Source organism: Alligator mississippiensis, chromosome 13 (genome assembly GCF_030867095.1).
Source record: "Alligator mississippiensis isolate rAllMis1 chromosome 13, rAllMis1, whole genome shotgun sequence".
Lineage (NCBI taxonomy): Eukaryota > Metazoa > Chordata > Crocodylia > Alligatoridae > Alligator > Alligator mississippiensis.
The window spans coordinates 30,861,634-30,878,236 of NC_081836.1; the positions used below are offsets into that span (position 1 = coordinate 30,861,634).

Sequence of the window (16,603 nt, forward strand, 5' to 3'; positions counted from 1 at the left end):
AAACAGCTTTGGGCTCCCAGCCCTGGCACTGCACTGGAGCTTTGAACCAGCTCCTGTGTGATCCCAGGGCTGGGACTGAAAATCAGCTACTTTGTTTTGTTTGTTTTTTGGTTTCAGCCTGGGGTCTGCACTAGTGCAGTTCAAGACTCCGGTGTGGTAATATGATCTATATTTAGATCATAGTAAGCATTAACATGCAACTACTCAGAACAATTTATAAGTTGTATTAATGCTTACTATGATCTAAGTGCAACATGTAACATTACCTACACTAAGATGTATACATCTGTGGCAGAGATTTTATTTGTGGTATTGGCACAAAAATCTGAAAAAGACAGCTCAGAAGCTAGAGCAAATAGAAATGTTTCTTTAATATAAAACAACCATTTCCTACAGAAAAAACATTAATGATTTTAGGACCATGGTAGAGTATCTTGCTGAATGCCACATGTTGCAGGACTGATCTTAATGAATGGGTAATAGTGTCCAAATCTGCTTCCTGAGCCTCCTTATCAAGTACAGCTAAAGAATCTGAGCTCAGTTGCATAATCAACTGGGCTGCATTCACACGAGTGCACATGTGCATTTTTGAGGCACCTCAAAGGCTTTTGAGGTGCTGCAAAACGCACCAGCCACACGTAATTTGGCTCTCCATGCTGCATATCTGCAGCGCAGCGCCAAATTTAGATACCAGGAAATTCTGGTATATTAAAAAATACGCAGGGGGAAAAAAGCACTTGTACTACCTGATACTGGAGCCTGGCTGGCCAAAGCTCCATGAGCCTGGATCACTACTGCTAGAGGCCCTCAGGACCCCAGGTAAGGCTGCTGTTGTAGCAGAAAGCCCCTTTTCCTCTTGCCTGCAGTTGCTCTCCCCTACTTGGATATGTTTTTCCTCTTCTACCTTTTCTTCCTTCCTTCCTCTTTCTTTCACTTTAAGATAAGGAATTGTGTTTTGAAATTTGTGTGTGTGCATTTTGTATCTCCCCTTGTAGTTTGGTATTTTTATCTATTTGTGTGCCATGGCATTTGTAGCTTATATTTTATACTCCTCACCTTTCAACTTTCAACTGAATATGTTTAGTTTCGTAAGTAAATTATACATTGTAACAATGTTAACAAGGGCAGGAATCAAACTGCCCTTCCCTGTATTAGGCTGGCCTCTGAAAGAGTGAGTGAATCAGTGATTGAATGTGTAACATAGTAGCAGGCAGCAATTATCACCTGGAAGCTGCAGATCAACTGGAAGAACTCAATAGAAGACAATGTAACAACTGGGAAATCTCCAAACCTCACTGATCAAGGGCTAGAAGCCCTGGCCTGAGTTAATCAACGCCAGAGACCAACTTTTGGGCTGAATATCTCCAGATCGACCACTTCCAGAGCCCTATTCTAAATTCAACAACGGACTCCCAAACCTGCACATACATGCGGACGACCCCTGGGGCTGACAGATGCTGTCCAGTAGCCACCGGGGGGGGGGAGAAGTCCCACGAGGGTCAATGACCCCTGGATTGGGCAAACCTGAAAACTGGGGAGTCACCAAAGTCTGCCAGGGACAGATAAAAGGCAGTGAAAAGTGACCCTCAGTGGCACCCTCTTGATCTCGATCTCCAACTCGACCAGACCTGTCTGGCCAGAAGGACAAGCCGGCAACCCCCTTCTGAAAGATAACACCACGGTGAAAGAAGCCTCAACGACAGACTCCAGCGCTTGTAGGATAGGTATACCTGACTCTGTAGCCTGCTACTGTGTGTGTGCATGTATGTGCACGTGTGTGTGTGTGTGTGTGGGGACCAGCCCCAAGGTTTATGATTACAGTGTTTCAATCCGCCTAATAAACTAGAATTTTAAGGATCCCGAGTTGGACATTTGTAGCCAACACCGGAACAGCCCAGGTGCTGGCCCCAGCCTCCCCTACCCCACCCAGAGCATTTTCCTCACACTAATCCCATATATTGGGGCTTTTTGCTGGGGCAAAAAGCAGTGGCACGAATTCGTGCTCTTTTTTCCCCCGTGGCAACTGCATGCTCCTGCTTGTGGGGACATAATGCTAGGTTTTTTCAAGTTTAATCTGTTAACTCCTAGCAATAACACTGGGTTTATAAAAGTAATTGTAGAATAGTGATGTCTGAATGTGTGTCATATGGGAACAGGTTCTTCTTCTCAGTAGGAATGACATGCCATCCAATCCCAACTTTACCTAGAAAGGAAAACAGAAAGAAATGCGATAAATGCTTTTGCTAATAAGATTCAAGATATAGATTTGGCAGTGTGCCCAATCCTGTAATAATGAGTTTTTAATAGGCAGTGAAAGCAAGGGACTGATAAGTATCCAGGGTATGTGCTTAAAAAAGAAAAATCTTAATATGTTTGTGCCATACATGCAGCACAATTTTGTTCATTAACCACTTGACTAAATACCTTCTGTTCATCTTTGTATGCCACAGAAGTCTGAATTTTGAGGCCACACATTTTCCCTCAGCACTACTGAATCTATTCCCCTTTATTTAAATAACTATTAAACAAAAACCTCAGTTTCAGGCCTCATCTGAGCTATTGCTGATAAAACACTAGAGCATAGAGATGATCTTTTGTTACTAACTGCCATATTCCCTTTGTTAAGGATCACTTGTCTTGCAACTCGCCTCAAGCAGGCAGTACAGTACATTGTCTAGTAAACATTGACAGTATAGTAAATGCCAGATACAAGAAGACACATCTGCATCCTGAAAGCTTACCCATGTGGATAGACCACTACTCTGATCCATTGGGATCTGTTAAAAAATGTAGGAATAAGGGTTTAAGAGACAGTAGTCACAATCAAGGACTGCTCTGTTCATCTCTAACATGCTAAGAAACTGGAAAGGAGTCCACATTCCAGTGAATTTAACCAGCAAGACACCTACCAAGTTCAGTCTGGAACAGATGATATGTGTCTGGATTACGAATCGTGAAGGCAATGTAGATTTCGGGATTTTTTCCATTGGCTTTGGAAGCAGAAAGCTTTTGTAGTACGCCAATTAGGGATAAAGTTACCTCTGGGTCATAGACCACATCTACACAAAAAGGAGAGGGTTCAATAGTTAAAAAAAAAAAATCCAGATACATGCTCCTTTTTATAGGTTGAAACAGAACTGATAGAAGTCTACATTGCAACATCTTATTATAAAGGATTGAACTTAACCATAATTCTGCTTGAGTAATTTCCTAATGGTGGAAACCGTTTCTTCAATGTAACATTTTCTGTATTTCAGGGGAAGTTGTAGTGGTACAGTTCAGGGCTATGATTCAGCCACCTCTTAGTCTTTTTGTAATGACCTTTGTTCACTAAGCTTTGGTAGTTTGACTCTGATTCTGAACACCTGCAACATGCAAAGGGGTCATACAGAAGCCAATACATGATTATGGATCACTGATGAAAAAGATCATCACTGCCTTAGTGTAGCACGTTATCTAGAAAACAGAGTATGATACTTAATCCTCAGTTTTGGACCTTTTCCCTTTGGTTGTTATAGGCTATTGAACACTTTCAATGCCCTATGTAATAGACAGGATTCGTATGTGTGTGTGGAATGTACTTGTATGACAATAGATTCGAAGCATCGCATTGCAGGCTTCCTCACCTGAACTCTCAGGCAGTTAGTTTGCTTAGTCACAAAATATGGAGGAAATGTTGCCACTGCTTACAGTTATGCAGTTTCGATATGGTTAGTCTGTATTATTAGGCTTTCTGCGATTGTATTTTCCTGCATACAACACCTTTCTCATCCACATCAGCCCCCCAAATCAGCTATTTTCTTTACTGGAAAAAAAATCCTGTTGTGCATGCAATGCCACTGCCCGGATGGTTGCTGCTTGTTTCTAGCTTGGCAAGCTGAATGGTTGAAGTCTAGTCTTAATCCTCTTGAAGCCAGAGTTAATGGCTGACTGCTGTAGTTTGTGTCTGAAGCAACAAATGAGCTACTGGTAGTATCTTGTTGTTTCCACATTACAAGTCTCATCACTTTTTATTTACAGGAACTTTGTGTTTTATTTGTGGGGGCATGTTGTATGTAAGAAAATGCAGCAAACTCTTCAAGCTAACTAGATAAATAAGAGCCGTAAAAGAAACATTACCTTAATGCACATGAATCTGTCTAAAAATGACAGCCATGCCAATTGGTGCCATTTAGGGCTCTGGATGATGTAGAGTTCGCCTCCAGTTTTAAGAGGAGGAGAAATTATAAAAAAGAAACATGATTTATTTTTCAATGAGCAGTAAACAATTGTTGAATATTGGGCTGAAGACAGGATGGTAAAATTAAGTACAAATTAATGTGTTGCATACTGTCATGCTTTGTGCACTGAGGTATGATTGGTAGATTGATCATCTGGACTAGGTAAAGTTCTATACTTTATGTATGTTTATTTTTATTATTATTTTCATTATTTGTATTACATTATCCCTTAACAAAGTGACCAAGAATGTCTTGTACCTGCTGCAATGACAACATCTGGATGAAGTTCCCAAAGCTGCTCTTGTGTAACTGATTCCCAATCAAGTTCTGCAACAGCTACTTTTGGTCCTTGGAAACCCACTCTTTTGGCTGTTTGGTCTCTAGATTGCATTTTGGTGCAGTTCATGTCTTCGGATTCCAAAACAAAGCCATTCAAGTAGATATTTTCTTTCAGTTGCTCAAGGACACACTGATGATAGTCACTAAATATATATGCCTTTGGATTACAGGCTTTGGAGATTACTATTCCTGTGAGGCCAATTCCACTTCCTAGTTCCAAGACTGTCCTGAAGGTTGATGGAGTAAAATAAGAATTTTACTGGGCTGGGAAACTAAACAACAGCCAATTATGAAATTTGAAAAACAAGACACGTACCCTTCAAAAAGAAAAATCAGATAGTTTACTCCAGGATTAATGGAACAGTTTCTATCCTAATTCTAAGTGCTAGGAGTAAGAAATCCATTTTTATAATTATAATTGAATCTCAATAAATAGGGGAGTGAAAAGCTGTATAAAACCAACGTCTCCTGAAGCTCAGAACAATATTACTACCTGCAGATGGTCATATTTAAATGCTCTCCTTTTTAAGTTTTGTGTTATGATCCTAACTATATCTCCTTGGACCACCCTAAGCAACTCTTCCCCCCCAAAAAACTGGATGTCCTTGATCCTGTATTTGGGGGGTGGGGGGGGTTACTACTACTACTACTAAAAAAGTCAGATGGAGTCTAATACTACAGGCTGCATATGATCTGATATTTGCCAAAGGGGAAACTACTTCTGTGTGACCTAGCAATGGAGACAAAATTCTTCCCCTAGCTGATCTCTTACTTGAATGCTCACTGTCAAACTGACTGACTGCCAGATTTGGGTTGGGAAGAAACTTTCCCCAGGTCAGATTGGCAGAGTCCTTGTACGCAGTGGGTTGCTGTCTTCTGCAGCATGAACTATGGGTCGCTCACTAGGATCATCTGAATGTAACTCATGTAATCAATTCCCCGTGTTGCAGGGGCCCATGGTGGAGGTATCTTGAACTCTCCTGTTTTTTGTCTGGGGCGCACACTTAATCTCCTGAGGGCTGAAATGCTTTAGTCTAATTCAATTGTTGGGCTCAATAGGTGATATTTAATGACCTGTAATGGAGAGAAGGTCAGACTAGACTATCTAAAGATCCATTCTGGCCTTAAACTCAATGAAACTATGAACTCTCGTGTATCAAAGCTCAGCTGTTATACCCTAATGACAAAAAAGAGCAGCAGTTAGTCCATTAATGCTTCACTTCAGCAATAAAGGCAAATCACAGAAAAAATAAATGGGAGACAGAGTGGCTTAGCAACAAAATCAGAATTCTTGGTTTCTAGTCTCTATAATGCCATAAGCAAGTCTTTTTCTTTTCTATGTGCCTCAGCTAAACCATCAGCAAAACTAGAAAATATGTATGCACTGCTTCCTGGGAGCTATGTTGAGTACAATTCACTAGTGAAGTGCTCTAAGATGTTCAGATGAAAGATGGAAGTATTTTATGAACCTCTTATTACTGATGATTTGAACGTGTTTTAAGGGAAGTTGGAATCCTACTAAGTTTTCTCAATATCTGGGTTGGATTATTTTGTCTAGGACTTAATATTATGGATTTCTATAGGTTTTAAACTTTTTATTTTTTTTGGTGCAATGTAAAATTATGCTCAAGTAACTCATTTTCAATATAAGTGAAAACATTTAAGTCAGCTCTGTCTTCTCGGCTTTCTACCTGCAATTTTACAGGTATGTAGGAATCCATTACCTGTTATTGAGAACTGTAGAATTCTCTATTGCCCATTCAGCAAGATAAAGGGCAGCATCCCATGTGACAAGTCCTGTGGTTCCCTGTGAGATAATTGCCACAGTCTCTGAAAGTGTAATAGATTCTCCTGTGGGCTGAAAGGGAAAAACGAAGCATCAGCATAAGCAGCATATCATTTATTTTAAAATCAATATTAACATCTAGAAAAAGGCAAGAAGTACTTTCTTCCTAGGCTTTCTGGGCTTTATTTTTAAGCCCGTTATGGCTCAGTTTAAATGATAAAACAGACTTGTAACAATGAAGACATCATTAGCTTTTTACCAGTAAGTAGCTCTTATAACAGTGGGTAGATTCTTCTTTAAATAAAGTATCTGCTAGTGCTTCATATAATTCATCTAAGGGTTCTGCTGCTGTAGACTCATGCTGTGTGAAAGAACAGTGGAGAATTTCAGATCCCTGGGTATTTTATTTAAACGCAGACAATAAGTGCATAGTTGAATGCCATTTTAGTTTATCCTTGGGCATAATATTTGCATTTAATGCTACTTTTTGTTATAATAAACAATCATTTCAGCCTGGGCCAATGTTGTCAAAAAAGTGTATGTTCAAACTATTTTTAAGAACTGGTCCAGCAGAGAGAACCACATTAAAAGATGGGGAAAAAAATGAAATACCAAGCAATATACAAACCAAAGACTACCTTTTTAATGAGTTCAGCTAAAAAGCATCTTCTGTACTTCACAGAAGGGGGATATTTCATGCTTAAGGGGTGAAGAATAGTCTGAAATGATAAAATGCAAATTGCAGAATAACCAACTGTCAGCTGAGCATTTTGTTAGAAGCACTGAAGGAACAGAACATGAACAGTGACTACTATTCACTTCTGTCCCCTGAGAAGCACAGTGCTTTCAATTTTCAGCCAAGAGATTTCACTTAAAAAATACACACCAGTATCAACTCGGTTAGGTCACAGTTCTGAGGAAGCCTATGTATGTTCCACTTGGCTCCTTTAAAAATAAACACTAAAATGGAGAGGAAATCTAATCTGGCTCTTTCCTCTGCATGGTTTTGTTGGGTATTTTTTTTTTTAACTTTCCAGTTTGCCAGACTGGGCCCTATATATAAACTCTACATAAAGCATGATATACTCCACAATGGTGCCATGAAACAGTCTCCAGGCAAAATCATGCCCTCTCTTTTTCAAATCCTGCTAATGTTCACTCAGTAAGTGTTAGGCTGGTCCTCAGGAAAAGAGCAGTTGGAAAGAAGGGTTCTGATGCTCTTAACTGCCCCTAGCAAATATTGGTAAGTTATAATAAACCACTTTCCTGGCTGAATTTGTTCCTCAAGTTATTCTTATAACACCATGGGTATATGAGATGGCATAGGATGACTTGCTTATAACGAGAAATTGTGTGTTTGCAATGGCTTGGTGGATCTTAACTCCAAATCCATACTTTCCACTTGTGTAAACATCTCAATCGGGAATTCTACATATGCAAGAAGTATAAAACAAAAGACCTGATGTTCTCTGTGCTCCCAGAGCCGGGAACAGTTTCGTGGAGTCTTGTTAGTTTCTACTGGGCATAAACAGTGATTTAAATGTATATTTGAATTCATTTATCATTAATTCTAGATCTGAATCAAATCCATCACAAGGGTGATGTCAAGGTGGGTGTCTGCTACAGAGGAGGACAATGAGGAGGCTGTCTTCAAACAGTGAGCAAGTTTTCCTGATCACAGGCCCTGGTTCTTAGGGGGGACTTCAGTCACCCTGATATCTGCTGGGCGAGCAATACATCAGTGCACAGGCAATCCAGGAAGCTTTTGAAGAATATTGGGGACAACTTCCTGGTGCGAGTACTGGAGAGGTCAACTAGGGGTCATCATCTTCTTGACCTGTAGCTCACAAATGGGGAAGACTTGGTGGAGAATGAAGATGTGGATGCCTACCTAGACAGCAAAGACCAAGAGATGATTGAATTCAGGATGCTGAGGAAAGAAAGGAAGGAGAGCAGGACTGGGCCCTGGACTTCAGAAAAGTAGACTTTGACTGACTCAGGGAACTTATGGGCAGGATCCTCTGCAAGGCCTGTCCTGAGGGGGAAAGGAGTCCAAGAGAGTTGGTTGTATCTTAAAGAAACCTTACTGAGGGGGCAGGAATGAGCCATCCTGATGCACAGGAAGACTAGCAAGTGTGGCAGAAGACCAGCTTGGCTTAGCAGGGATCACTTGAGTAAGCTAAAACACAAAAAGGAAGCTTACAAGAAGTGAAAACTTGGACAAACAATTGGGGAGGAGTATAAGAGTACTGGTCGGGTATGCAGGGATGAAGTTGGGAAGGCCAAAGCTCAACTGGAGTTGCAGCTAGCAACGGACATGAAGGATAACAAGAAGGGCTTCTACAAGTATGTCAGCAAGAAGATAACTACCAGGGAAAGTGTGGATCTCTTACTAAATGGGGGAGGCAACCTAGTGACAGAGGATGCAGAAAGGGCTGAAGTATTCAATGCCTCTTTCACCTTTGTTTTCAGAGGCAAGTAATTTCCCAGACTACTGCAACTGGCAGCAGTTTGGGGAGTAGGTGACCAGTTGACTGTAGTGAAAGGACAGGTTAGGGAATATTTAGAAAAGTTGGATGTCTGCAATTCCATGGGGCCAGACAGGATGCACACAAGGGTGCTGAGGGAGTTGGCTGATGTGACTGCAGAGTCGCTGGCCATTATCTTTGAAAACTTGTGGTGACTCAGGGAGGTCCCAGATGATTGGAAAAGGGCAAATATAGGACATTTATACACTTGCTACAGGAGGCAGGGATGGGGAGGTGCTTTAATTAGTGCAGCTCGGAGAGTGGCACCAATTAAAAGTGTCCAAAGTGTCACATGTATAAGCATCCCCATGCTGAAAAATGGTGGTGGGGAGCTTTAAACTAAAGCTCATCGAACCAGCTTTAAAGCACACCCCAGCAGACTTGATTAAGTGAATCAGCTCCACGCTGTAATTACAGCATGTTGGAGCAGCCTCCCTGCATGAGTATTGGAGCCCATAGTGCTCATCTCTAAGAAGGGGAAGAAGGAGGATCCGGGGAACCACAGCCTGGTCAGCTTCACCTCAGTCCATGGAAAAATCATGGAGCAGTCCCTCAAGGAATCCATGTCTAAGCACTTGGAGATGGTGATTGGGAACAGTCAGCATGGATTCACTAACAGCAAGTCATGCCTGTCCAACCTGTTTGCCTTCTGTGTTGAGATGACTGGCTCTGTGAATGAGTGGAGACCAGTGGATGTGGTAAGCCTTGCTAAAGTGAAGGCATCTAATACGGTTTCCCATGACATTCTCACAAGCAAGCTAAGGAAGTACAGGCTGGATGAACAGACTGTAAGGTGGATAGAAAACTGGCTGCAGTGTTGGGCTCAGACATAAAGCCATTGATTACTACCCTCTATCTGGCAGCCAGTATCAAGTGGAGTGCCCCAGGAGTTGGTCCTGGGGTGAGTTTTGTTCAGTGTCTTCATCAAGGACCTGTAAGATGGCATAGAGTGCACCCTTAGCAAATGTGCACGTGATAGACGGCAAGCTGTGGGGAGTAGAAGATGCACTTGATAGCAAAGCTAGGATTTGGAAAGACTTAGACAAATTGGAGGATCAGATAAAAAGAAATGTCATGAGGTTCAATAAGGACAAGTGCAAAGTCCTGCACTTAGGATGGAACAATCCCATGTACTGGTATAGGCTGGGGACTAACTAGCTAAGCAGCTGCTCTACAGAAATGGACCTGGGGGTTACACTGGACAATAAATTGAATATGAGGCAGCAGTTGCCAAGAACACTAACAGTAGGAACATTGCCAAGAGTGTTGCCCTTCTGTTTTGGTGCTGGTGAGGCCATATCTGGAGTACTGTGTCTAGTTTAGGACTCCCCATTACAGAAAGTATGTGGACAAATTGGAGAGTGCAGCAGAGGGCAATGAAAATTGTTAGGGGGCTGGGTAACAGGACTTATGAGGAAAGGCTGCAGGAACTGGTCTTAGTCTAGAGAAGACTGAGAGGGGACTTAATAGCAGCCTTCAACTCCCAGAAGGATGCTTCCAAAGAGTATGGAGCCAGACTGTTCTCAGCGGTGGAAGATGACAGAACGAAGAGCAATGGTCTTAAGTTGCAGGAAGGGAAATTTAGGTTAGATATTAGGAAAAACTCTTGCTAGGAAGGCAGTAAATGCTGGAACAGGCTACTTAAAGAGGCTGTGGAAACTCCATCCTTGGATGATGGTAAGACCTGACTGGACAAAGCCTTGGCTGGGATGATACAGTTGGGGATGGTCCTGCTTTTAGCAGAGGGTTGGATTAGATTATCTTCTGGGGTCCCTTCAACCCCTAATTTTATATGATTTTGAACTTTTTGGTCTTTTTTAAGTTACCATTTAAAAGGGTACAATCATAGGTCACTTCCAACCCTAATTTTCCTCAGGAGGCCATGTAATCCAACCCCCTGCTCAAAGCAGGACCATTACTAGATCAACCCAGCCAGGGGTTCTGTCAAGCCAGGCTTTAAAAACCTCCAAGAATGGAGATTCCACAACCTCTTTGGGTAGCCTGTTCCAGCACTTCAGTGAAAAGATTATTTCTACTTCTGTTATACCAAGAAGCTTTTTAACTTTGTGATTAGTTCTAGTCTGCTGTGTGGTACACATTTTAAATGTGAAGATATAAAATTAACACATTTTACCTTTTGCAAAATATCCAGCAGGAACAGGGAATCTGAATTCTTTAATTTTTGTTCAAGGTCCTAAACAAAAGGAGAGACGAGAACATTGAGGAAAAATTCAGATCCTCTTCCTCAACACCTGAGCAACATACACTGAATTTCTTGACAAACTCCAGTAAACGGGGCATGGAAAATGCTTGGCAGGGGGGAGGGAAATACTGCACAATTCCGGAATGGTACGAAAACAAAACAGGCTGCAGTAAAAGGTGACATTAGTGTAATCTATTATATTCATAGCTGTCCCTGCCATACAAATGTATAGTTATTAGTGGCATAAAGACAGTACCACAAGACAGATGAAAATCAGATGACAAATTGGTTAATTCCCCTTCAGTAATATATAAAACTTTTACCATACTCCCCCAGTTAAGTAATAAATATGAAATCCCTCCTCCAGTTCAAGAGCTGAACTTTAAACACTGGAACCTTAGCATCAAAAGACTATGATCAAAATTTACCTGTGGCTGTACAGTTATAGGTCTATTACAGTTGCTGGTGTTAGTCAAAATCTTGTAACTACTGTTTCAATACAGATTCAATGGCCACTTAGATGTATCAAGACTTGTACTGACCCAGTTATAGCCAGTCCTGCTCCCTTTTGCTCATGTGACAAGTTCTATTGCAGTCAGAGGGACCGCTAACACAGAACAAGCACATAGAAATCTGGTCCCTTGTTACCAGCAGACTTGAATGGGAAGAGGGACAGCAGTGGGACATACTGGTAGTGAATACAACTGTAGTAAAACTCAGTAGGAAAGGGGAACAGATGTCCTGAAATGTTTCAATCCGCTGCCACTGTGAACTGCAAATTCTCTTTATTGGAAATTGTTCTGTGAAAAAGTTACTTTACTGCAAATGGGTCAACTTATATTGATATAGATTTCTGAACAGTAATGATATTACATGACATATATTACAGACTATTCTAGAAGAATAATTGGTGGTGTGTACTGTCTGCTATACTCGGACGCCTTTAATTTTGTGCTAATAAACTTGTAATAGGAGTTGCAAACCATTCTGAACATACTGCAAATATTCTATGGTGGATTGATTTAATTTCAGAAAAAAACCCCAAAAAACCAAAAAAACCCTTTGCTCTAATAGCAGACACCATGAACAGATGAATTCAACTATGAAGCACATAGGCAGACAAGGTTCCTTGGGTGAATTTGATATCTTTTATTAGACCAACAGTCATTTTAGTAAACAAAACAGAATCCTCCAAATGAACACTACCTGGAATTAGCTTGTAAACAGAGTGATTTTGCTGTTGAATCATTGCAGTCAACAACCATTACCTTTACTATCTGGGGCTTGAAGTGTGCTATATAAGGTTTGATAATCACCTACTATAATTTGACTATGTTGAAGTTAGCAATGTGACTGCTGATTGTACATCAGTTGAGAATCTGGCCCACAGATTTGCTGAACAAATCTCAAGGCTGCCAAACATCAGAAGTGGAAAGGAAAATTCTTCAGATGCATTCATAGTGTTGTTGGTTTGTTTTTTTCCTTTTCCTTCATTTAGATGATAGATGGCAGAACAACATGAATCCTATGTTTGGCCTCTCTGGGTTTTCTATGAGGATACTGGTCTTGATTTATCCTTTTTTTCTTCCCCCCCCCCTTCCTTCTTGGCATCTACAAATCAAGGTGAGGAAAACATGAACGTGCCTTGATGAATTTTCACTTCAAGTTTTAATACCCGCTGTGGCAACCTCCAGGACTCGTTGGCCGCATATTCATTTTAAAGATGGCTTCATGCTATAAACTCTGGTCAGACACGTCTCCCTACCCCCAGGCTGTGAGCAGGCTCATCTCTAGTTCGGCTCGTTTGCTACGGCACGATTTACATCTCGGACCCGGCAGCGATGTCCTGACAAAGCCAACGAGGGGCTCCAGGCCTGCGCTCTGCTGCGAGGCGCAGCCCCCACGGCTGCGGGCGCCAGCGCGAGGCAGCGCGGCTCGCCCCCACCCACCGCCCGCCATCTCTCTTGTGAGACCAGCTCAAACTCCCGGGCGCCGCCGCTGTCCGTATCACCGCTGTTTCTAACGGGGGGAGGGGACTGCAAAGTTTGTCAGCGGTTTTTAAAAGGCAGCTTTTCTCGCAGGGGAAGGCCTCATAAGTAATTGTAAAAGGGGCCCGAGGGTTTGCGAAGAGCCGCGGCCGAGGGGAGGGGCTGGGCTGCCCGGCCCGGCCCGGCCCGGCCCGGCCCAAACCCCCGCCCCCGCGAGGTGCGGCCGGGCCCGGGCTCCAGGCTCGCTCCTGGCCGCCGGGCCCGGCCGCACGGAGGGACCCGCCACCGGCCTCGCCCCAGCGCGTCCCCGCCCAGTTGCCGCCGGCCCGCTCGCACTCACCGCCCAGGGCAGGGAGCCGAGCGGCCTGGCGGCCAGGAAGCGCGCCTGGAAGCGGAGCGCCAGCGCCCGGCCGTCCTGCCTCACCGGCTCCATGGCGACCGCAGGCCGCGTCCCCGCGCTCGCGTGATCCCCGCGGCCGAGCGAGGCGCTGCGGGGCCGGGCCGGGCCGGGCCGGGCAGACACGCCCCGTGGGGGCCGGCCGCCCGCGGGGGGGCGCGGGGCTGCGAGTGCCCTCGCCCCGGGGCCTGGCCCGCGTGCCAGCACGTGGCATTGCAGTCCCCTGTCGCCAGCATGTGGCCTGGCACTTTGCTTCCCACACCCTGCAGAGGGCTGGCACCCCGCCACGGCACCTGGCACGGCTCATTCAGCCCCTGCCCCATGGCCGCGCCATCTACGCGCCTGCACTTGTGTTTGGTGCCTGTTGTCCGGTCTGTCTGCCCTTAATGCCCTGCCGCGCGCGACCTGGTCTCCTCTCCGCTACCCGTGGAGCGACACGGGAGGGATGATGAGGGCCATGAAGGCTGCTGTTGTGCCGTGGGGGTAGGGAGCGCTCGGGAAACGTGGAGGAGAGCACCTCGGTCCTGAAGCTGGGCGTGCAAAGCCTGCTGCTGCCGCAAACACCAGTTACAGAGAAGTAGGGTCTGAAGGTTATTCAGGGTGGAAAAAAGTGAAGGAGAAACGTAGACTAGAGAACCTCCGATTAAGTCTTTCCTGCCCAGAGCAGCGGGGCTGGACCTGATGATCTCACAAGGTCCCTTCCAGCCCTGAACTGTGAATCCGAATCCTGCCATGTGCAGCACAGACCTACAGAGAAAGGGCCCTGCTCTGAATTTGGGTTTTGCATGATATTCTGTAGTAACATACCCCAGATATTTTGGGAAAGTGCTTGGGGGCTCAGTCATGACAGAGATGACTTGGGGAGAGTCACCTCTACATTTTTAGGTCAGGGCACAACCTGTGCCTGAGAAGCAGCTGATCAAAGTCCACTGCGTTGAATCAGGTTTTAAGAAAGAATTTCCACTCTCAGGCAGTAAGAATTAATGCAGGGTTCACTCTCATTGATGCTTTCGTGGGTTACCAATATCAGTCTAGAGTGCTAAACAGAAAGAAGTCTAAAGCATTTAATTTACTTTTCAACATGCTCTTGCTTTTTTTCATTCTTCCTGGGCAATAAAAAGTCTGATCAATTGAATTCTGTGCAAATCAGTTTCTAATCAGTTTTGGTTTTGGGTCTTTTAATCTTAGTATGATATTGTGGTATCTTTGCAAACAGATACTGTTGTTCTAAAGGTGCAAACCATTTCCGTAGAAAGTCCTCAGATTGCTGAAGCACTTATTGATATATTTTAGAGAAAGAGGGGCCCAAGTGACATGTTTACAGAATTACGTAATACTACTATATGCCATGTAATGGAGCTTTAGAGGAGTAGAAGGGGAAGCAAATCGGATTCAGGGAAAGGAGGAAAAAAGGTGGCATCTGTAATAAGATGCAGTTGTTGTTACAGAAAGAGCTATTGTCCCAAGTAGCTGTGTGCACCAATGGGTGAAAGAAGAAGAAGGTGCAGCTATTAATACACACCATAAATTCTTCTTCCTTTCAGATATGTCATCTATGTTTTTTTCTTTCCTTATCTAACTCCCTTGTGTAGCCTCATCCTTAATTCTCTACATTTGTTTCAGCCTCTCGCCCTGCTCCATTCTTCTAAATTTTGATCTCCATTCATTACCTTTCCCACTTGCTCATTGTTAAGCTTTGATCATTAGTACAATATCTGATTCCTAAAGATGGAAAATGGCATTTTAGTACTGAGCACTGCTATCTGTTGAATAGATGCTCAAAGGCAGTGCCATGTGTCATGCCCAAGCTTTATGTTAAAACTGCCGTTTGGGTTGAATTTCAAATTTTCGATATGTTTTGGATGATCAGATAGGAATGTTTTGGGCTTCTTATATTGGGGGAAATTTTCAAGGGAGTAAAGACAGCTGGATTTGTGGAGTAAACAATATGATGTGGGATTACTCAGTGACCACATCTCTGTATAGTTCAAATTGCCATTAGTTTCATCATTCTAACGCACGTACAATTTCCACAAAGGTCTAATCCCGCAAACACTTTGTACATACATTTTTGTGTGTGACAAATCTATTCCTATTAAAGTCAGTAGGAGCCCTCCCATTGTTAACGTTAGTAATTTTCAGTTTTTCAAAGCAGCTTTTTAGTGATACTGAATATCTGTATTCACACTTCGTTCTTTCGTCCTCATACATACCAACCTATGTCCATCTTACTGACTTCTTTAATCAGCTTAATACACTTTAAATAATTTTAGATATACATGTCATTCTTACACTCAGACACCACTCCACTGAAATAATTTGCCACATTTCTCATATCTTTAATGATAATAAAAGTATGGATTTACAGAAATGGGGAAATATACAATAGCCTAGTAAATAAAAGACCATGTGCCAAAAAGAGATATAGAAAAAATAGCTGTCATTAAATATTTATCATAGGCTGATAAATCTTTCCCCATTATTTTCATTTTTCATTCCATATAAATTATTTGAAGTAGACATGAGATGAATACATGATCTTATAGCCAAGGAACAAGACTGAGCGTTGTGCTTTGCCTACCATTCTTGTCTCTTTCACCCAGCATATCACTTACTGTTTCTAAGAGTCTATTCTCTCATCTGTAAAATGAAAATACTGTTCTATTCAGACTCTGGTACCATCCTCATTCCTGTAAAATCTGAATAATTTCAGTAGTGTGTTAAGCAACATAACTAACATCTGTTCACAGATTGTTCACTCTTTACTGCATCCTTTTCCTAGGAGGATTATTGTGTGTGTAGTGAGGTGTTTGAAACGGTGAATTTTATATACATGTACATAGTCTGTATTAGCAATACTTTCAAGCCAATAAATCATGTCTCACTGTTTTCTTGTACTCCACTGTCTACTTGTATATAGGTGTTGTCTTTTTTGGTAAGCTCCTGTGTACCGAGGCCATCTTTTACCTGTGGTCACATACAGCACCTAGCACAGTTGGGGCCCGGTCAGTGACTAGGATTCCTAGGCACTACTGCAATGAAAATAGATAATATTACGAAACCTACAAATGAAGAAACTGGATCCCAGTGCTACGCATATGTATAAGTATGTAATTTTATTTACATGAATAGTCTTATTGAA

General features: G+C 42.8%; 1 protein-coding gene across 4 annotated transcripts; it reads right to left on the reverse strand.

Moving 5' to 3' along the window:
• Window positions 1–347: 347 nt before the first annotated feature.
• On the reverse strand, window positions 348–13,575 carry EEF2KMT (eukaryotic elongation factor 2 lysine methyltransferase). Of its 4 annotated transcripts, XM_059716960.1 has the most exons (8): window positions 13,405–13,574; window positions 11,008–11,067; window positions 6,984–7,064; window positions 6,605–6,706; window positions 6,284–6,417; window positions 4,479–4,786; window positions 2,910–3,059; window positions 348–2,203 (listed from the first exon to the last, which is right to left on the reverse strand). In XM_059716960.1, exons 1-8 carry the CDS (start codon window positions 13,495–13,497, stop codon window positions 2,103–2,105), a joined length of 1,029 nt encoding a protein of 342 aa, XP_059572943.1. In that variant the 5' UTR covers window positions 13,498–13,574; the 3' UTR covers window positions 348–2,102. The 4 variants fall into 4 exon arrangements, with proteins under 4 accessions (XP_059572943.1, XP_059572945.1, XP_059572944.1 ...); XM_059716962.1 differs by lacking the exon at window positions 6,605–6,706 and having other exon boundaries at window positions 13,405–13,575; XM_059716961.1 differs by lacking the exon at window positions 6,984–7,064.
• Window positions 13,576–16,603: the final 3,028 nt, after the last annotated feature.

What these genes read in the sequence shown, in the direction of transcription:
- EEF2KMT (XM_059716960.1), bottom strand. Translation starts at nt 13,497, where the DNA reads ATGGAGCCGGTGAGGCAGGACGGCCGGGCGCTGGCGCTCCGCTTCCAG. An exon ending in TCGGCTCCCTGCCCTGGGCG is followed by an intron (nt 11,068 to 13,404) that starts GTGAGTGCGAGC and finishes CCTTTTGTTTAG; the next exon opens with GACCTTGAACAAAAATTAAA. An exon ending in TGCTGGATATTTTGCAAAAG is followed by an intron (nt 7,065 to 11,007) that starts GTAAAATGTGTT and finishes TTATCATTTCAG; the next exon opens with ACTATTCTTCACCCCTTAAG.